At 49.2% G+C, this 23,107-nt stretch overlaps 1 protein-coding gene across 1 annotated transcript in view; it reads left to right on the top strand.

Moving 5' to 3' along the window:
- NUDCD1 (NudC domain containing 1) overlaps nt 1-23,107 on the top strand; it is a 122,863-nt gene that overhangs the window by 35,524 nt on the left and 64,232 nt on the right. The window contains exons 3-4 of the mRNA XM_083186474.1: nt 2,773-2,952; nt 5,174-5,354. Coding sequence (XP_083042600.1) covers nt 2,773-2,952; nt 5,174-5,354 — 361 coding nt within the window. The remainder of the gene's footprint in view (nt 1-2,772; nt 2,953-5,173; nt 5,355-23,107) is intronic.

Below are 23,107 nucleotides of genomic sequence, written 5' to 3'. Positions count from 1 at the left end.
TCTGTGCACCTGACCGGAGCATCAAGGTCAGCACTGGTGGCTCTGTGCACCTGACCGGAGCATCAAGGTCAGCACTGGTGGCTCTGTGCACCCGACCGGAGCATCGAGGTCAGCACTGGTGGCTCTGTGCACCTGACCGGAGCATCAAGGTCAGCACTGGTGGCTCTGTGCACCTGACCGGAGCATCAAGGTCAGCACTGGTGGCTCTGTGCACCTGACCGGAGCAGGGGCACAAAACAATGTCAATAGGTTTTTGTAATGGTGACAAAATATCCCTTTATCTGTGGAACCGTATTACCAAGATTTATGGAGACGTTTACCTGTGACACATTGCCGTGCAGTCTGTTGCTCCCCTATCCTATCCCCACCTGATCATTTGCGGACATGCTCCCCTATCCTCACCTGATCATTTACGGGCATGCTATCCTATCCTATCCCCACATGATAATTTGCGGGCATGCTCCCCTATCCTCACCTGATCATCTGCGGGCATGCTCCTCTATCCTATCCCCACATGATAATTTGCGGGCATGCTCCCCTATCCTATCCTAACCTGATCATTTGCGGGCATGCTCCCCCATCCTATCCCCACCTAATCATTTCGGGGCATACTCCCCTATCCTATCCCCACATGATCATTTGTGGGCATGCTCCCCTATCCTATCCCCACTTGATCATTTGCGGGCATGCTCCCCCATCCTATACCCACCTAATCATTTGCGGGCATACTCCCCTATCCCCACATGATCATTTATGGGCATGCTCCCCTATCCTATCCCCACATGATCATTTGCGGGCATGCTCCCCCATCCTATCCCCACCTAATCATTTGCAGGCATACTCACCTATCCCCACATGATCATTTGCGGGCATGCTCCCCTATCCTATCCCCACCTGATCATTTGTGGGCATGCTCCCCTATCCAATCCCCACCTGATCATTTGCGGGCATGCTCCCCTATCCTATCCCACCTGATCATTTGCGGGCATGCTTCCCTATCCTATCCCCACCTGGTCATTCGCGGGCATGCTTCCCTATCATATCCCTAACGGATCATTTGCGGGCATGCTTCCCTATCCTACCCCTACATGATCATTTATGGGCATACTCCCCTATCCTATCCCCACCTGATCATTTGTGGGCATGCTCCCCTATCCTATTCCCACCTGGTCATTTGTGGGCAAGCTCCCCATCCTAACCCCACCTGATCATTTGCGGGCACGCTACCCTATCCTATCCCCACCTGATCATTTGCGGGAATACTCCCCTATCCTATCCCCAACTGATCATTTGCGGGCAAGCTCCCCATCCTAACCCCACCTGATCATTTGCGGGCACGCTACCCTATCCTATCCCCACCTGATCATTTGCGGGCAAGCTCCCCATCCTAACCCCACCTGATCATTTGCGGGCACGCTACCCTATCCTATCCCCACCTGATCATTTGCGGGCAAGCTCCCCATCCTAACCCCACCTGATCATTTGCGGGCATACTCCCCTATTCTATCCCCACCTGATCATTTGCGGGCATGCTCACCTATCCTATCCCTACCTGATCATTTGCGGGCATGCTCCCCATATCCTATCCCCAACTGATCATTTGTGGGCATGCTTCCCCATCATATCCCCACCTGATCATTTGTGGGCATGCTCCCCAATCCAATCCCCACCTGATCATTTGCGGGCATGCTCCCCTATCCTATCCCACCTGATCATTTGCGGGCATGCTTCCATATCCTATCCCCACCTGATCATTTGCGGGCACGCTCCCCTATCCCCACCTGATCATTTGCGGGCAAGCTCCCCATCCTTACCCCACCTGATCATTTGCGGGCACGCTCCCCTATCATATCCCCAACTGATCATTTGCGGGAATGCTTCCCTAACATATCCCCAACTGATCATTTATGGGCACGCTCCCCTATCCTATCCCCACCTGATCATTTATGGGCACGCTCCCCTATCCTATCCCCACCTGATCATTTATGGGCACGCTACCCTATCCTATCCCCACATGATAATTTATCGGCACGCTCCCCTATCCTATCCCCACCTGATTATTTGCGGGCACGCTCCCCTATCCTATCCCCACCTGATCATTTGCGGGCAAGCTCCCCTATCCTATCCCCACCTGATCATTTGCGGGCATGCTCCCCTATCCTATCCCCACCTGATCATTTGCGGGCATGCTCACCTATCCTATCCCCAACTGATCATTTGTGGGCATGCTTCCCCATCATATCCCCACCTGATCATTTGCGGGCATGCTCCCTTATCCTATCCCCACCTGATCATTTGCGGGCATGCTTCCCTATCCTATCCCTAACTGATCATTTGTAGTAATGCTCTCCAATCAGGTTGACAGCTGATCACCAAGGTTGGACTGGCGATCTTCATTGGTCTTGTTGGCCAAGTAGGCAGATGCTGAGCTGTTCGGAAGACCGGCCAAAGCAACTCCGTTTCCTGGCACTCTGCTCAGTGGTGCAATGTGACATCATAACGAAGGGAGGATGAGAGCCGCCTGATCAGCCAAAGACATACGCCAGGAACTGAACGCTGCCACTTGTGCTAACGATCCTGATGTTCTCTGCCTTTTTAGCCTGGGCAAGTGGTTAGATGTGGCCCAACTGAAATCAATGTATTCGGTATCTCCTGTGTTCCCCGCACTCTGGTAACGCCCATTAAGCAATAGCTGAAGACTGCCATTATTCTAGCTGTGCTGTCTCCTCATATTCTGGCCTATTGCTGCATTATTGTCCTTCTCATTCCCAGGATACCACTTTGGGGAAACCGGTGGAAGTCTTCAGGTTCCCAAGTGACGTGAGCGTCTGCGACCGCCGCCTGTGTGCTTCCATGCACTTCACCTCGTCCTCCTGGGTCACCCTCTCCGATGGGACGGGAACCTTGTACCTCATCCACGTCGCAGAGCCGGCAGGATCTGGAAAGTGGACAGTAAGTATATGTACAGTGTATGTGTGTGTGTATATATATATATATATATATATATATATATATGTATATATATATATATATATATATATATATATATATGTATATATATATATATGTATATGTATATATATATATAAACAACCAATTTGTTCTGGCACTCACTGACACATTTGCAGGTTACTGTTCCCGTTGCCTTCCTAAATATAGGACTACATGCACGATGTCTCCCAATACAACACAGGTTTGCAGGCGGCACTCAGGATAAATAAATACGCGACACACAGCCAGGACTTTGCCAACGTTTCAATGCTGGTGCATTTTCGTCAGGGCGATACAACAAGAATAAAACAATAACTCACCATTTAAGTGCTCTAACACCCACACCTCAGCGTCTGCAGGAGCCGTGCGGCAGCGTGGCCACGTCGGCTACTCATGATGACGTCACCCAGTGTGCACCCGTCACCATGGAAACATACAAGCTAAAGGACAGAAATAACAAGCATTTCAGTAAAAATGAACAAGGCAATAATGTGCCAATACAAAAATGATACAAAGACATATAGAATATGTTAATGCATTAAAGGAAGCAGTTAAGACCTAAGGATTCGTTCAAGCCATTGGGGCTGAGTGTATTAAGTAAAAAGATCCACCTTGATTCCCGTTGGAGGAGCAGTTTAGACCGATTGCCTCCCCTAGATAGTGGGGGGACATGGTCAATGATTTTGTGTTTAAGCGCGGTGGGTGAGTGTCCCATCAGCGCATAGTGCCGGGCGACAGGCTGTTCGCTGTCACCTTTCAGCACTGCTGCTCTGATCGCCTGGCGATGTTGTGCCATGCGTATCTTGAACTGGCAGTCGGTTTTCCCGACATAGTACTTGCCACACGGGCAGATTAAAACGTATACGTCGCCCGGCACTATGCGCTGATGGGACACTCACCCACCGCGCTTAAACACAAAATCATTGACCATGTCCCCCCACTATCTAGGGGAGGCAATCGGTCTAAACTGCTCCTCCAACGGGAATCAAGGTGGATCTTTTTACTTAATACACTCAGCCCCAATGGCTTGAACGAATCCTTAGGTCTTAACTGCTTCCTTTAATGCATTAACATATTCTATATGTCTTTGTATCATTTTTGTATTGGCACATTATTGCCTTGTTCATTTTTACTGAAATGCTTGTTATTTCTGTCCTTTAGCTTGTATGTTTCCATGGTGACGGGTGCACACTGGGTGACGTCATCATGAGTAGCCGACGTGGCCACGCTGCCGCACGGCTCCTGCAGACGCTGAGGTGTGGGTGTTAGAGCACTTAAATGGTGAGTTATTGTTTTATTCTTGTTGTATCGCCCTGACGAAAATGCACCAGCATTGAAACGTTGGCAAAGTCCTGGCTGTGTGTCGCGTATTTATTTATCCTGAGTGCCGCCTGCAAACCTGTGTTATATATATATATATATATATTTCATATGTAAATGTCCCGCACCATCCGCTCAGTTCGGTATCGTAGGACCTATCCTATGGCACTAAGCCTTATTTTGTAGTTCCTTTGGCCAAATGTTTTTGTAATGAAATATCGTTTTGTAGAAGACCTTATAATATCGCCTCTCCCAGGCACACTGCGCCATCAGTATGTTGTTTATGATGTTGGCAGCATGTGCCTAGCGGTTGTACCAAGCATGGATTACAGTTTAATAGAGGCATTTCCAACCTGCGGCCCTCCAGCTGTTGTGAAACTACACATCCCAGCATGCCCTGCCACAGTTTTAGCATTTTTTAAAAGCAATAGTGTGGCAGGGCATGCTGGGATGTGTAGTTTCACAACCGGTAGCAAACCGTTTGCAAATGATCACCTTTTTTTTATTTAATCAGATACTATGGGCCTGATTCAGCGTCTGCAGCAAACGGGGCACAAAAGAATCACTTTGCTCCCGGAACAAACCATTGCAGTGCAAGGGGTGCAAATTTGCTTATGTATTTTTCTACATGTAGGGTATATATTGGCTGCTTTTGCATGTAGACCACAGATATTAAAAACCTTTGTTTTATAATGAGATTTTTAGAATGATCACCCTGCCCCTTTACATCTGCCCACCTGCTGGGCATCATTTTTTACCCAGGTGACACTGCCAGTCTGCAAGGATTACATTCAGTCTATGCTTCTGTACTATTTATGTTGATGTTCTGTTAGACTCCTGACACGTTGTCCTTTTATTGCAGCTCAAGTTTAACCAAGAGCTTGGTGATCCGTTCATCGTGGTGCACAGTGTTCTCTCCGCTGAGGGGCAAGTCCTTCACGCCCTTCTGCTGTCTGTTGAAAAAGACGAGCAGGACGATAAAGAAGGGAGTGGCTTCCATGTTGTCCTCGAGTGGGTATCCATAGCCTGCGACGCAAGTCAAGGTAAACGCAAATTATGGGGCGAACGCACCACACTATCTATCTATGGGAGATGGTCATTTGGTCGACATGGGTTAAGGTCGACAGGTCATTAGGTCGACGCCAGCATTAGGTCATGGGCAAGGTCGACATGGGATTTTCACTGTTTTATGTGCCGACAGGTGGTATTTCATGCCCTACCATCCACTAGGGCGTGGTGGGAGAATAGAATATGCCGAGCACAGCGAGGCACCGTGCCCGAAGCATGGCGAGCACAGCGCATCTTAACCCGTGCCCATGTCGACTGTGTTAAAATTCGAGTCAGTGAAAAACCCCATGTCAACCTAGACCTACGTCGACCTTTCCCCATGTCGGCCTAAGGATGTCGACCTTTCCCCATGTCGACCCAATGTTTGTCGATCTACTTGTTGTAGACACAATTATCTATCTATCTATCATCACTCTGATTTATCTATCTATCTACCGCTAAATTGCAGAAGCCGTCGGGCTGACAGGCGCTTTAACTAGTATTTTATGTTTTGGGACCTTGGCCTCAATGGTTCATTTGTTACAGGTCTGTCCCAACTCTAACATGCAGTAGACCCCACAGCTCCCACTGCTAGGGGGATGGCATCAGATAAATGACATGGTCTTGCTGCCAGTCACAGACAATGGGCGGTATTCAATGAGCCTGATTCGCCATGCTTTTATGGCGAATTTGTGCTGTTTGGCGAATTTTTGACAAAAACGGTGAATCACCCTATTCAATGACCACATGGCGAATACATTTGAAGGTTTTTTTCGCCATGATTCACCGAGTAGCAATCGCTATCTTTTTATGGTGAAGTGGAATGTGAACTTTTAAAATAAAGTGTTTTGTTTTTTACATTTGGTGTCAAAAAGTCAGGATTTTTATTCTGAGGAGGGGCATGCTATTTTTATTCATGTGCTATAAGCACATGAATATATATTTAATTTTAAAAAATATATATATATATTTTTTTTTACACAGCAGCCAGCAGGGGGCGCCGGAGCCGAGCCGCTCATTAGATATTCAAATATTCACTGCACCCGATCGTTACGTTCGGGTGTAGTGAATATACGGTCCCCTGCTGGCACCCCCGGGGGGCAGCCTGTGCTGCCTGGCACCCGGGGAGCCCACCTCCCCCCCACATATGCTCTGGGGCAGGCAGAGAGACTCTCTGCCTGCCACCGTCCTCAGGCTCCCTGCGGCGTTCGCCGCAGGAGCTCATATTCGCCGGTCAGGGGCAGTGAGCCTGTCTCCCATGTGCATCTAATGAGTACAGTAGTACAGCAGGTATCCTATTGCCCGCCGTGGCTGGTCTTCATACGCTTCCAGCAGAATCAGCCACTATGGTAAAACTCTGTGAACCTAGAAATCAAAGTGAGGAAGAATGTAAGATAAAGGATATATATATATAAAATGTTACCTGCAGGTGACTGGGTGAGCTGCTTCACACTGTGTGTACACAGCCATCCCCTCGCTGACCATCGAATGACCTCTCTCCCCTTTGGGAATAAAATTCAGTCTAGAATATCTCTTATTTCCATCGGAGTCCGCCAAAGAGGGGGCGGCTGCTAACGTCATGTGACACCCAAAATCTTTAGTTCAGGATAAATTGTTCAATTTAATTAGTTTTATCCTACTTGATTAACAACCATTTCTGGATCGTTTCCCAGGGTTTTGGAGCAAAATGCCAATGTGGGTCATCAGTGCGGACACCTCCTTATATGGTCCCAATGTGGACACTCTGAATGTGACGGCGTACCAATCCGAGATTTTACATTTCAAAGATAACTTATGCCAGCAGAGGGCGCTTATATATATATATATATATATATATATATATATATATATATATATATATATATATATATATATATATATATATATATATATATATATATATATATATATATATATATATATATATATATATATATACTAGGTGATTCATCGCACCCTACGGGCGCTCTTCACACCGTCGTAAGGGGCTGTGCCCCCTTAATTTGTTTGTGAACATTTGTATATGAGAAAGATGGTTAGAATTGTATGAAAGATGCCTGTATTGCAACTTGAGTTATAGGTGAAATGTGTTAAATAGAGAGCATATGATGTGGAAAGGGGTGTGTGTTGTTTTGTTTAATTAAAAAGTGGTTACAGAGTAAGATGTACATTGATAGTGTGGAGGGTACAGTGACATTTGTGGGGGTGTGGGGGGGGGCTGTGTGTGCGTGTTGTTGAGGTGTGTGTGTGCAATAGTTTAGTAGGGTGTTTTTGAGTCAGCAGCTCCCCACTGGTGGAGGTCACGACACAGGAAAACAGGAGGCTGGGTAGTGATAGGGGTGTGTGGGAATAAGGGGGACTAAAGAGGAGGGTGGGGGACACTGTGCAGCTTCTGCCAGTGGGTGAGGGTCCAGCGTGGCAGCACAGGGGTACAATTCAATTGTGAGGTGGGTCGTGGGTGTCGGGGGGGGGGGTGGGGTGGTGCGGGAGTAATGGTGGACGATGGCTGTGGAGTAATGGTGGATGGTGGGCGTGTACTGTAGCCCTGGCTGGGCGGGCGGAGCTGATGTCATGGGGGTGGAATGTGTAGAACGTTATACACATAGAACACTTTTCCCTGGAGGGGGCGGATTTGTGTATCCTGCTGGGCGGGAACGTTACCTACAAAGGGGATGAGTGACAGATCTGGCTAAATATAGAAGAGATTGTGGTCTTCTGCTAGATTGTAAATTTGTTGCAATCTTCCGCTTTACATACAATGCAATCACTTCTTAAAAGACGCGTCTTCAGGTAAAACCAAAGATGAAAACAGATTTTCTGCTGTTTATTTAACTGTTCACATACCGGTTCCCAGCAGCCGGGGACGGACGCGCTGATCTCAGGAGAGGCAGAACCTGTCCACTTCTGTTCCATCTTACATGAGCTCGACTACAGTGAATGGCACTTATCTGTTTGTGTAGGCTCCACTTACAGAGGACGTGATTCATGTTTGTAATTAAAGCAAACAACTGGGCAAATCCATGCTGAGCTGCAGGTGGGACAGACGCAACATGAGAGAGAGGGCCTATGTCTTATCTAGCTCTCTGCTTTCAGTGTAATGTTCATTAATAAACCGAAGACCCTACAGACCTTGTCCGTGTGGCTGAATGCTTCTCTGTAAAACATTTCTCCGTCCTGCTCTGCGATCCCCCGTCACACACACACTGTGGCTTGTCATTGACTCATTCGGCTGTAAGCTGCGGTCTCCGCCGTCTCTCATGGTGAACCCTCTGTGCATCATCTCTCCACTTACTCCCACTCACTCACTTAACTAAATCCTGTTCTCTTACCTGGAGTAGTTCTTCTCCCTGCTCTCCACAGAGGTTCTAAGCCGAGCAAATAAGACGTGCGTTTATCTCGGTCTGCGGATGTACTAGAATAGCGAAACCGATATCCAGCCAAAAATGCTTCTGTATTAACCAATTCCACAGTGCAAAGGTGTATAAGTATTGAAGTAACTACACAAACACAAGGAGAATATACAAACTCCACATGTGGGGCCATGGTGGGGATAGAACCCATGACCTCAGTGCTGTGAGGCAGTAATGCTAACCATTACACCGTCCATACTGCCCTGTATATATAACACATGGTGGGGATCGAACCCATGATATCAGTGCTATGAGGCAGTAATGTAACCATTACACCATACGTACTGCCCCGTATATATAACACATGGTGGGGATAGAACCCATGACCTCAGTGCTGTGAGGCAGTAATGCTAACCATTACACCATCCCTGCTGCCCCATATATATAACACATGGTGGGGATAGAACCCATGACCTCAGTGCTGTGAGGCAGTAATGCTAACCATTACACCGTCCGTACTGCCCTGTGTATATATAACACATGGTGGGGATAGAACCCATGACCTCAGTGCTGTGAGGCAGTAATGCTAACCATTACACCATCCGTACTGCCCGTATATATAACACATGGTGGGGATAGAACCCATGACCTCAGCGCTGTGAGGCAGTAATGCTAACCATTACACCATCTGTACTGCCCTGTATATATATAACACATGGTGGGGATAGAACCCATGACCTCAGTGCTGTGAGGCAGTAATGCTAACCATTACACCATCCGTACTGCCCCGTGTATATAACACATGGTGGGGATAGGACCCATGACCTCAGCGCTGTGAGGCAGTAATGCTAACCATTACACCATCTGTACTGCCCTGTATATATATAACACATGGTGGGGATAGAACCCATGACCTCAGCGCTGTGAGGCAGTAATGCTAACCATTACACCATCTGTACTGCCCTGTATATATATAACACATGGTGGGGATAGAACCCATGACCTCAGTGCTGTGAGGCAGTAATGCTAACCATTACACCATCCGTACTGCCCCGTGTATATAACACATGGTGGGGATAGGACCCATGACCTCAGTGCTGTGAGGCAGTAATGCTAACCATTACACCGTCCGTACTGCCCTGTATATATAACACATGGTGGGGATAGAACCCATGACCTCAGTGCTGTGAGGCAGTAATGTAACCATTACACCATCCGTACTGCCCCGTATATATAACACATGGTGGGGATAGAACCCATGACCTCAGCGCTGTGAGGCAGTAATGTAACCATTATACCATCCGTACTGCCCCATATATATAACACATGGTGGGGATAGAACCCATGACCTCAGTGCTGTGAGACAGTAATGTAACCATTACACCATCCGTACTGCCCTGTATATATAACACATGGTGGGGATAGAACCCATGACCTCAGCGCTGTGAGGCAGTAATGTAACCATTACACCATCCGTACTGCCCGTATATATAACACATGGTGGGAATAGAACCCATGACCTCAGCGCTGTGAGGCAGTAATGCTAACCATTACACCATCCGCACTGCCCCGTATATATATAACACATGGTGGGAATAGAACCCATGAAGTCAGCGCTGTGAGGCAGTAATGCTAACCATTACACCATCCGTACTGCCCCGTATATATAACACATGGTGGGAATAGAACCCATGACCTCAGTGCTGTAAGGCAGTAATGTAACCATTACACCATCCGTACTGCCCCGTATATATAACACATGGTGGGAATAGAACCCATGACCTCAGTGCTGTGAGGCAGTAATGCTAACCATTACACCATCCATACTGCCCCGTATATATAACACATGGTGGGGATAGAGCCCATGACCTCAGCGCTATGAGGCAGTAATGCTAACCATTACACCATCCATACTGCCCCGTATATATAACACATGGTGAGGATAGAACCCATGACCTCGGCGCTGTGAGGCAGTAATGCTAACCATTACACCGTCCGTACTGCCTGTATATATAACACATGGTGGGGATAGAACCCATGACCTCGGCGCTGTGAGGCAGTAATGCTAACCACTACACCATCCGTACTGCCCGTATATATAACACATGGCGGTAATAGAACCCATGACCTCAGCGCTGTGAGGCAGTAATGCTAACCATTACACCATCCGCACTGCCCCGTATATATATAACACATGGTGGGAATAGAACCCATGAAGTCAGCGCTGTGAGGCAGTAATGCTAACCATTACACCATCCGTACTGCCCCGTATATATAACACATGGTGGGAATAGAACCCATGACCTCAGTGCTGTGAGGCAGTAATGTAACCATTACACCATCCGTACTGCCCCGTATATATAACACATGGTGGGAATAGAACCCATGACCTCAGTGCTGTGAGGCAGTAATGCTAACCATTACACCATCCATACTGCCCCGTATATATAACACATGGTGGGGATAGAGCCCATGACCTCAGCGCTATGAGGCAGTAATGCTAACCATTACACCGTCCGTACTGCTGCCCAGGGATGACAGATGGTGTAATGGTTTATTCGGAGTCTTAACACTCTCTTTCGAATAGCGTCTGTATACCGCATAGATGTGGCCTTGTGTCGTTTGTATTTGAGCTATGAGAGACGACTATGTCAGTATAATCCGTTTTACAATTTGCGTAGGATAAGTCTGTCTTATTTCCTACATTTGTGTAGTATCATTTCAGTAAGAGGCAGTACAAGATAATTACTAATATTGTATATAGGGGAAAACATTTAGTCTGAAACCATAACAACAGTCAGCAATTAACTTTGATCAGCCTAGGGCTAGTAATATAATGAATGCAGGGGTGCGGTTGGTAGGGCATAGTGATCATTTTGCACCTAAAAGAAAGGTCCTGCAGATGCACCCCCCCCCCCCCCCACACCAGCCATGAGTGGTCCTTTGCTGATCCCTTCTACTCCCTGTCTCTCTATATCCTCCCCCTCCCCATTCCTGTCTGTATGCCCCATCCCATCTAATGTACTTCTTAATATACCTATTAAGCTGCATTCTCATTGCTGCCCCTGCAAAATCCTAGGTTTTTCTTGCCGGATTTTTGGCGGGACACAGAGCTTCTCAGCTCAACAGACCCCCTTCATACTGCACCTCAGACCTGGGAATTTCCAGTGTCTGTCCCTTTCACACTGCTTTCCATGGTCTGCCTTCCAACAATTGTGCGGAATTTGATTGGGTGTTGGGAAATTTGTACAAATTGCTGTGATTGGCTGTTTAATCACCAGCTTTTATTGGCTGGCTGTCACATATCACATGATTACATCCCCCAATGAGCTTGTTTTTTGGCATCATGTGTGAAAAACACGGGTCTGTGCTGTTCACACTGCCGTACACCCGTGTATTACCCAGGAAAAAACATGCAAAAAAACCCGTGTGTAATTCCTAGGGCATAACACCCGGGGATTTCACAAAGACCCTTTCACACTGAGACAGGACACGGGAAATTACTGCTTGCCCTGGCAAATACCCAGATTTTTTGCAGTGAGAACGTGGTAATAGATGATTCATGTGGGTAAGTTTTTGAAGATGGCATTAGCGATGTAGGAGTTTGAGCCATCTTTGTTAGTGGAAGAGGTTTCTAGAACCATTTTGGTAGAACCATGTTGGGCGATAAATATACAATATCCGCAGAGCCTTAAACGGTTTATGTGCTGAACGCTTCAGTTTTCCAAAGAAAGAGTTTCCCATAACTTTGCTGGTACCATTAAGCTTAAGGGGGGAGAATTCAGTTAGTCGGAGTCCCATTGTGGGTTTTAGCCTAAAATGTCTTCAATTGACCCACTTGTGATTCATGACCGTGAATCGGGGCATTTACACAGTGATTTCTGCTCATGACCTTCGGACAGGGCTGGGCAACAGCGTCCCTCCAGATGTTAGTGAACTACACATCCCAGGATGCTTTGCATTAGTTTTGCTATGTGGCCATGCTGAAACTGATGCAAGGCAGGCTGGGATGTGTAGTTCATCAACATCTGGAGGGCCGGTGTTGCCCAGCCCTGCCTTAGGAGGTGTGAAGAGAACCCCGGTGAAGGTGGTTCTTACAGGGCTTCGTAGGAACCTCACAAGCAATATGCATTTTTCGGTACTTGTGTACTATCACGGCGCCCATCGCATCACAGACCATATCGCATGCGATGCGATGTGACGCGATATCGGCCGATGTTCTACAATGGCATACAATTTTAAAATTGTATGCCATATACGATGGGATGCGATTATAAATTGTATAAGCACCTTAATGGGTGCTTACAATGCTTAAATGCACCCCCACGCCACCCCCTAAGTATAAACGTGAACCCGAAGCGTGGCGAGCGCAGCGAGCCCACGAGGGGTGATGCTACGCGTCCTACTTCCCTTTCATACCCCCACTATCCACGTCGGCATGGAGTTGATTTTATAAAGTGTGGTGAGCGCAGCGAGCACCTTCACAGGTATCCGCGTCCCCTCGCGGGCTTCACAGGTATCTGCATCCCCTCGCAGGCTTCACAGGTATCTGCATCCCCTCGCGGGCTTCACAGGTATCCGCGTCCCGTGCCGACGTGAATAGTGGGGGTATGAAAAGGTCATAGGACGCGTACCGCCGCCCCTCGCGGGCTTGCTGCGCTCACCACGCTTTGGGTTCACGTTTATACTTGGGGGGTGGCGTGGGGGTGCATTTAAGCATGAAAAGCACCCATTAGGGTGCTTATACAGTTTAATATCGTATATGCGTTAAAATCGTATATGCGTTAAAATCGCATCGCATTGCATGCCATCTGGTGTATGGCATGCGATTAAAAAATCGGGCGACTAATTATCAGGGCGCCGTGCTAGTACACAAGTACCCATTTTTCTGTAAAGCGATGTTCTCCCATTTAAGGTTTCAGTGGCGAGTTTGGAGGATATTGGATAAACAGAAGATGCCGGTGCCTACTCTAATTACTAAACACTGCTAATAAGAGTATTTCTCTTTCAATGGTCCTGGTGACACAGCTCAACACTGGGATGTAGGAGGGTCCGAAGGAGCCAGGCACCTATCCTAAAGTTTTTAGAGGGTAGGCTCCTCCCCTACTGCATCCCTGGACTCTTCAGTTCGTGTTAGGTGCCCACTGGAGTGGGTGCTATTCTAAAGGGCTGCAGGAGCAGCCGAAGAATTAGAGTAGTTAGGGGATTTTTATTGTTTTATTAACTTTTACCCTAGCTAGGTAGGCACAGTGTGAGGATTCTCATAGTGAATCCTCACACTGCTAGCGCAGCAGGAGCTGACAGAAGCGAGTCCTGTCAGCTCTCTGTGCACAGGGGAGACACTGTCTGGTCTCCCTGTGCAGCGCTTATAGCCTTTTCCAAAAGGCTGCCTGGGCTCCGGAGTACCCTGAAACCGGCTCCACATTTAGGTGGGGATCATGGGGGACAGGCGCTCCGTGATGGCGGCGGCCATTTTATGCGGAGCTTACAAGCTGAGCTCCTAGATGAGAGGACAGCAGCGTTGTGACAGGCATGTTCCAAGTGATCCCCAGTTGAGGGGGAGACACTGGAACTAGGAAATCCTACCTGAGGAGCGGCTGGCTGGGGGTGGTTGGCGCCAAAAGGTCACGGACCCCGCAGCAGCAGGGACCTGTGGTCTCTTCCTTCACTCTGACTTTGGCGCCTTTCAGAACGCTTGCAGCGGAGCTGAGCTGGCTTACTGATCCTGGCAGAGTGACTTGGATTTCCTGGGCATCGCTTCCCCGCAGTTGAAACCAACAGACAGATAAGTGATTGGGTGCATTGCTCTGTATAAACGCTTGTACATTGTTTGCACTGTGTATACTGATAGATATACATTTATCACTTGCATCATGTCTGAGCATCAGGCTGTGGTTTTGGGGGAGGGAGCCCTTAGTGCACTGAGCGCGTGCAATGTTTGCACACAAAAGTTTGTCCCTGAGCAGATGGCCAAGGGGGGCTTATGTATTACTTGCGCTGATGTGAGACCCATGGGCAGTGAACCCCATAGGGCAGAGCAGATGGAGCCTGCGTGGGCCAGGGCCCTAGGCAGGTCAGTTAACGCTTTGGTGCAGCTTTTGGACAGGCAGAGTGATGGGCTGGTAGAATCACAGAGACCTATGCCATCATCTCAGCAGTCGTCTGGCTCCTTGCCTCTTACCCAGGCAGATCCTGCGCTGATTCAGGTGATGCAGGATACTGCTAAAGGGATCAACAGGTTCAGTGAAATGCTGGACAAAATGGATGATGTGGCAGGGACCCCTAGAAGGTCTTATGCTTTGACTACTGTGGTAGATGAGGAGGAAGGAGAGTATACTGACATCCCCTGGGATCAGGGTGATGATGTGGAAGAGAACTCTGCTGCTGGTATAGAGGATCTCATTGTAGCTGTGAAGCAGGCTTTAAAGCTGTCTGTGGAGGATAAGACTCCTGTTAAAGGTGTTTTTAAGCGACAGCGGAAGGAGGCTGTTACTTTTCCTTCAGATGAGGGGTTACAGGAATTGTTAGAAGGGGCTTGGAAAACTCCTGATAAGAGGCTACAGATGCCTAAGCGATTCCTTAGTCTGTACCCCATGCCAGAGTCTCATGCGGAGCTCTGGGAAAAGGTCCCAGTTGTGGACGCTTCAGTGGCACGTTTGTCCAAGGCTACTGTATTACCAGTACAGGGCGGTGCAGCTTTCAAAGATTCTGTGGATAAAAAGCTGGAGGGTAACCTCAAGGCTATCTTTAAAGGGGTTACGGCCCCTTATTGCTTCAGCCTGGGTCTCTAAGGCCATGATAGAGTGGGCTGGTGAATTATGCACCATGCTGCAGGCTGACCCTGGTGCGTTACTGCTTGCAGAAAAGATTAAGGCAGCTGCAGAATATGCAGTGGAAGCAGAGGAGGAAGCTATTAAAATGGCAACCAGAGTGTCCACAGTCTCCATTAATGCCAGGAGAGTGCTTTGGCTTAAAGCCTGGGAAGCAGACAATGAGTCCAAGAAGGCTCTGGAAACATTAGCCTTCAAAGGAAAGGTACTTTTTGGTACCGAATTAGAGGAGATTATAAAGCAGGCCACGGGCGGCAAAAGTACATTCCTGCCGGCCTCCTCAGCAAAGCAGACGTCCAGGTTTTCTGCTTTTAAGCCGTCCTTTCGGCCCTCCCCTAGAGGTGGTGCGTCCTTTCGAGGACAGTCTTTCAGGGGAAGGTTTCAGTCCTCTAGAGGCAAGACACAAAAGTCAAAATTTGGCTCTTTTCACAAGAAGCCTGCCACAAAAGGAGAGGATAAACCCTCTGCATGACTGTCAGGGGCTTCGCCCGACAGTGACAAAAGTGAGGGGGCGTCTCACACTCTTCAGGGACGCTTGGGCTTCTCTAGGCCAGGATGCCTGGGTGTTAGATATTATAACACAGGGTTACAAAATCCCTTGCAGAGGGCCGCCTCCGAAGAGGTTCATCCCCACATCCTTACCAAAGGAGGCACGACTTCGTACAGCTCTTGTGAGAGCAGCTCACTCCCTTTTGGAAAAAGGGGTGGTTACACCAGTCCCCAGGGCAGAGTGGAAGAAAGGCTTTTACTCCACGCTGTTCCTGGTGCCCAAACCAGACGGGTCTTTCAGACCAATACTAAATTTGAAGTCCCTAAATGTTCATTTATGGGTAGACCATTTCAAAATGGAGTCCCTACGGTCAGTACTCCTGAGTCTGGACCAGGGAGAATTTTTGGCGTCCATGGATGTCCAGGACGCATATTTGCACGTCCCTATACACCCGGAGCATCAGACCTTGTTGAGGTTTGCTATAGGAGACCTGCATTTACAATTCCGGGCGTTACCCTTTGGGCTAGCAACCGCGCCAAGGGTATTCACAAAGATAATGTCAGTGATGGCGGCGGTGCTGAGGCTCAGGGGAATCACAGTAATACCCTATTTGGACGATCTCCTGTTCAAAGCAGAGTCAGCAGCCATGCTGCAGAGTCACTTGGCAGAGGCCATCAGTTTTTTGCAGGCTCACGGCTGGATTTTAAATTTGCAAAAATCTCAGTTGGTACCGTCACAAAGGCTCCAATTCTTGGGAGTCATACTGGACACCCATCTTCATCGGGTATTCCTCCCGGAGGTAAAGGCCAGGGATCTGGTCACTCTAGTCCAGGAGATTCTCAGGGCTCAGAGCATTTCAGTATGGAGGTGCCTCAAGCTCCTGGGGAAGATGGTGGCGTCATTCGAGACGCTTCAATTTGCCAGGTTCCACTCTCGGAGGTTCCAATGGAACATTTTGTCAGCCTGGTCAGGAAACACTTTGACCATGAAATCCGAGATGATAGTGCTGTCTTCGGACACTCGAGAATCCTTGAAATGGTGGACAGAAGTAGATTCCCTTCAGTGGGGTCGGTCATTACAGACCTGGGACTGGTTGATAGTAACTACCGACGCCAGTCTCAGGGGCTGGGGGGCAATTGTCCTGGATCTCAGGCTTCAGGGCCTGTGGACGGCAGAGGAATCAGCGTTACCAATCAACATCTTGGAGCTGAGAGCTGTCTGGAAAGTGATTTCCTTGGTGGGAGACAGGTTACAGAACCTCCCTTTGAGGATTCAGACCGACAATGCCACAGCTGTGGCGTATCTGAATCACCAGGGAGGTACACGCAGCAAATTGGCCATGTGGGAGGTGTCCAGAATCTTCCTATGGGCGGAACAGAATGTTCCAGCTGTATCGGCTATATTCATTCCAGGAATAGAGAATATACAGTAGAAGCCGACTTCCTGAGCAGGGAGGAGCTCAAGGAAGGGGAATGGAGCTTACACCCTCAGGTGTTTCACCAAATCACTTCGATGTGGGGAACTCCGGATGTGGACCTGATGGCATCCAGGGTCAACCGTCAAGTGCCCAGGTTCTATGCCAGAACAAGGGATCCACTAGCGGAGGCAGTGGATGCCATGACTATTCACTGGCAGGGAGATCTCCTTTATGCATTCCCACCAGTACCAATGTTACCGAGACTTCTGAAGAAAATACAGGGGCAGAAGGTTCCAGTGATCTTAGTGGCCCCAGATTGGCCAAGGAGGTCCTGGTACTCGAGGCTTCAGAGGTTGTCTGTGGACTCATGGCGTCTACCTCTGAGACCAGACCTTCTAAGACAAGGCCCATTCAATCACCTGGATTCAGATCGATTGATTTTGACGGCCTGGCTATTGAAACCACCATTTTGAAAAGAAAAGGGTTTTCTGAGGCAGTAGTACAGACGATGATAAAAGCCAGGAAAGCTGTATCTTCGGCAAATTATTATAGAGTCTGGAAGACTTACATTCGATGGTGTGAGAGAAGAAAGGCTCATACATCGCATTTTAAGCTATCAAGAATGATGGAATTCTTACAAGATGGTTTTTCATCGGGTCTAAGCCTTCAGTCACTGAAGGTGCAGATTTCGGCCTTGTCCATCTATTTCCAGAAAAAGATAGCCATTTTGCCGGAAATTCAAACATTTTTACAAGGAGTATCCAGGTTGAAACCTCCATACAAGCAACCAGTAGCACCTTGGGATCTATCACTGGTTTTGGAATGCCTTCAAAAGGCACCATTTGAACCTTTAAGGTCGGCTGACTTTAAGTTTCTCACGTGGAAGCTAGTGTTTTTGTTAGCAGTAGCATCTGCTAAAAGAGTTTCAGAATTGGGAGCTTTGTCATGTAAATCTCCCTTCTTAATTTTTCATGATGACAGGGCTGTTTTAAGAACAGTGCCTCAGTTTTTACCGAAGGTGGTATCTACCTTCCATTTAAATCAGGAGATAGTTCTACCTGTGTTTCAACCCCCAGAGGGTTCTAAGAAAAGGGACAAGTTGAGAACTTTGGATGTTGTGCGTGCCTTACGCATATATGTGGACAGAGTGAAGAGTGTCAGGAAGACTGACACATTGTTGGTATTGTATGACGTACACAAAATTGGTTGGCCTGCATCTAAGCAGACTATTGCTAGATGGTTGCGGTCTGTGATAGCCTTTGCATACACCAAAGTGGGTAGACCAGTACCGGCCAAAATAAATGCGCATACCACCAGGTCAGTTGCCACCTCTTGGGCGGTTCGACATGGGGCCACAGCTGAGCAGGTTTGCAGAGCTGCCACTTGGTCATCTGTTCACACATTTGCCAAATTCTATAGATTCCATGAGTTCGCGTCGGAGGACGCATCATTCGGGCGAGCAGTGCTGAGAGCTGCAGACCTGAGCGTACCCTCCCAAAGGACCGACTCTGGAACGTCCCAGTGTTGAGCTGTGTCACCAGGACCATTGAAAGAGAAAAAGGGATTTTTGTAAGAACTTACCGTTCGAATCCCTTTCTCTGATATGGTCCTGGTGACACAGCGATCCCTCCCTTACGCTCAGTAAGTATGCCAGAAGTTTCATGATGTTCATGTTAAAATGGTTAAAAGTTAACAGTTTCTGTTATAAAATGTGCATATAATATGTGCAGGCGTTTGTACTGAGTTAATGTATTCCAGTGGCTTTGAAAGATTGAACAGAAGAGTCCAGGGATGCAGTAGGGGAGGAGCCTACCCTCTAAAAACTTTAGGATAGGTGCCTGGCTCCTTCGGACCCTCCTACATCCCAGTGTTGAGCTGTGTCACCAGGACCATATCAGAGAAAGGGATTCAAACGGTAAGTTCTTACAAAAATCCCTTTTTATTATAAGCTGCAATAGAACAGTCATTATTACCTTTACACATACAAAAAAAAGTTAATGTGATCAACTGTCATCATGGACCCCCAATTAGTATTACATGTACCCCTGCATGGCTTGGAAAGCTTCTAGACGACCTGGTGAAGTTAAGAACAAGCCATTTAAAGAAAAACAAATCACAAATAACTCATGTCGATCATGTTATGTCTACCATTATCAGCATTGACCCTCTCAACCTTTTGTGGTAGACCTTTTGACGGTCTAGAACCAATTAGAATCTATAAGGACCCCCACAGTGAGGCACATACATTCTTGTGCTACACATAAACCAAATTGTTCCTTCTATGCAGCTGTTTGATGGGGAAATGTTCTAATCGCTTTCCCTGTTACCCCCCCTACTGTCACATAATGTTCCTTCATCAGTGAGTTTGGTTCCCTGTAATCCCTTCCTCTACACACCTGGCTTTCTCAATCATTACTATTCACCAAATGTCAGTTTTGCTGCCTACAAAGCAGAATCGTATGATGTCCGTTCTCTTTTCTGGAAATTAATTTGCTTGGAGGACTCTTGAAAACCTGACCAAGGAGACCGAGCAGTGAGGAAATGCTGATTGCCGGGCGTGCGGGCCTAATGACGCCGCTGGCGGAATAATCATAGGCTCCTGTTAAAGATTGCCTTGTTTATTAATACCGCCAAGCCCACTCATTTTTCACGAATGCAAACTGCAAAAGCACCTTGGTGGGTAAAAAAGTTTTTTCTACGTCCTTATTTTTTCAAAGTTCAGATCAGTAGTTCCCAACTCTGGGGTACTCTGCAGACCAATTGGGGCTACTTGAAAATAATATTGCCATAAGGCGGAATCACGATGCGTCGCTTCCAGTTCTGTCTGCAGCGTCATCAGCGTCTCCTTGCGCTTTTGACAGACCAGCAATCCACTGGGAGCTACCAGGGCTGCCCTCAGACATCAGCGATCATCTGCCTGGTGCTGACATGGGTGGAGGGAGCAGCGTCATTAATCAGACAGGCATTAGTGGGAACGAAGACACAGAGGGACCCGATTCCTGACCGCACTCTACTTCTCCACTACCGGACACAGTACACAATACACAGCCAGCGGCCAGACACAAAGGGTCCTGATTCCTGGCCGCACACTACTCCTCCACTACCGGAGACAGTACACAGCCAGCGGCCAGACACAAAGGGTCCTGATTCCTGGCCGCACACTACTCCTCCACTACCGGAGACAGTACACAGCCAGCGGCCAGACACAAAGGGTCCTGATTCCTGGCCGCACAGTACTCCTCCGCTACCGGAGACAGTACACAGCCAGCGGCCAGACACAGAGGGACCTGATTCCTGACCGCACACTACTCCTCCACTACCAGAGACAGTACACAGCCAGCGGCCAGACACAAAGGGTCCTGATTCCTGGCCGCACACTACTCCTCCACTACCGGAGACAGTACACAGCCAGCGGCCAGACACAGAGGGTCCTGATTCCTGGCCGCACAGTACTCCTCCGCTACCAGAGACAGTACACAGCCAGCGGCCAGACACAAAGGGTCCTGATTCCTGGCCGCACACTACTCCTCCACTACCGGAGACAGTACACAGCCAGCGGCCAGACACAGAGGGTCCTGATTCCTGGCCGCACAGTACTCCTCCGCTACCAGAGACAGTACACAGCCAGCGGCCAGACACAGAGGGACCCGATACCTGACCACACACTGCTCCTCTGCTACCAGAGACAGTACACAGCCAGCGGCCAGACACAGAGGGACCCGATTCCTGACCGCACACTACTCCTCCGTTACTGGAGACAGGACACAGCCAACGGCCAGACACAAAGGGTCCTGATTCCTGACCGCACACTACTCCTCCGCTACCGGAGACAGCACACAGCCAGCTGCCAGATACAGAGGGTCCTGATTCCTGACCGCACACTACTCCTCCGCTACCGGAGACAGTACACAGCCAGACACAGAGGGACCTGATTCCTGACCGCACCCTACTCCTCCTCTACCGGAGACAGTACACAGCCAGCGGCCAGACACAAAGGGTCCTGATTCCTGACCACACACTACTCCTCCACTACCGGAGACAGTACACAGCCAGCGGCCAGACACAGAGGGTCCTGATTCCTGGCCGCACAGTACTCCTCCGCTACCAGAGACAGTACACAGCCAGCGGCCAGACACAGAGGGACCCAATTCCTGACCACACACTACTCCACCGCTACCGGAGACAGTACACAGCCAGCGGCCAGATACAGAGGGACCCGATTCCTGACCGCACACTACTCCGCTGCTACCAGAGACAGTACACAGCCAGCGGCCAGACACAGAGGGACCCGATTCCTGACCGCACACTACTCCTCCGCTACCAGAGACAGTACACAGCCAGCGGCCAGACACAAAGGGTCCTGATTCCTGGCCGCACACTACTCCTCCGCTACCGGAGACAGCACACAGCCAGCGGCCAGATACAGAGGGTCCTGATTCCTGACCGCACACTACTTCTCCACTACCGGAGACAGTACACAGCCAGCGGCCAGACACAGAGGGTCCTGATTCCTGACCGCACACTACTCTTCCACCACCGAAAACAGTGCACAGCCAGCGGCCAGACACAGAGGGTCCTGATTCCTGACCGCACACTACTCCTCCGCTACCGGAGACAGTACACAGCCAGCGGCCAGACACAGAGGGTCCTGATTCCTGACCGCACACTACTCCTCCGCTACCAGAGACAGTACACAGCCAGCGGCCAGACACAGAGGGGCCCGATTCCTGACAGCACAGTACACAGCCAGCGGCCAGACAGAGGGACCAGATTCCTGACCGCACACTACTTCTCCACTACCGGAGACAGCACACAGCCAGCGGCCAGACACAGAGGGTCCTGATTCCTGACCGCACACTACTCCTCCACTACCGGAGACAGTACACAGCCAGCGGCCAGACACAGAGGGACCTGATTCCTGACCGCACACTACTCCGATACAGGAGACAGCACACAGCCAGCGGCCAGACACAGAGGGTCCCGATTCCTGACCGCACACTACTCCTCCACTACCAGAGACAGCACACAGCCAGCGGCCAGACACAGAGGGACCCGATTCCTGACCGCACACTACTCCTCCATTACCGGAGACAGTACACAGCCAGCGGCCAGACACAGAGGGACCCGATTCCTGACCGCACAGTACACAGCCAGCGGCCAGACATAGAGGGACCCGATTCCTGACTGCACAGTACACAGCCAGCGGCCAGACACAGAGGGACCCGATTCCTGACCGCACACTACTCCTCCGCTACCGGAGACAGTACACAACCAGCGGCCAGACACAGAGGGCACGATTCCTGACCGCACACTACTCCTCCGCTACTGGAGACAGTACACAGCCAGCGGCCAGACACAGAGGGACCCGATTCCTGACCGCACACTACTCCTCCGCTACCGGAGACAGTACACAGCCAGCGGCCAGACAGAGGGACCCGATTCCTGACCGCAAAGTACACAGCCAGCGGCCAGACACAGAGAGACCCGATTCCTGACCGCACACTACTCCTCTGCTACCGGAGATAGTACGCGGCCAGACACAGAGAGACCCGATTCCTGACCGCACACTACTCCTCTGCTACCGGAGACAGTACACAGCCAGCGGCCAGACACAGAGGGACCCGATTCCTGACCGCACACTACTCCTCCATTACCGGAGACA

This window comes from Crinia signifera, chromosome 5 (assembly GCF_055691185.1).
Source record: "Crinia signifera chromosome 5, ASM5569118v1, whole genome shotgun sequence".
In the NCBI taxonomy this organism is placed as follows: Eukaryota; Metazoa; Chordata; class Amphibia; order Anura; family Myobatrachidae; genus Crinia; species Crinia signifera.
Note: the sequence above shows the minus strand (reverse complement) of the source record. Positions and strands in the feature narration are given on the sequence as shown.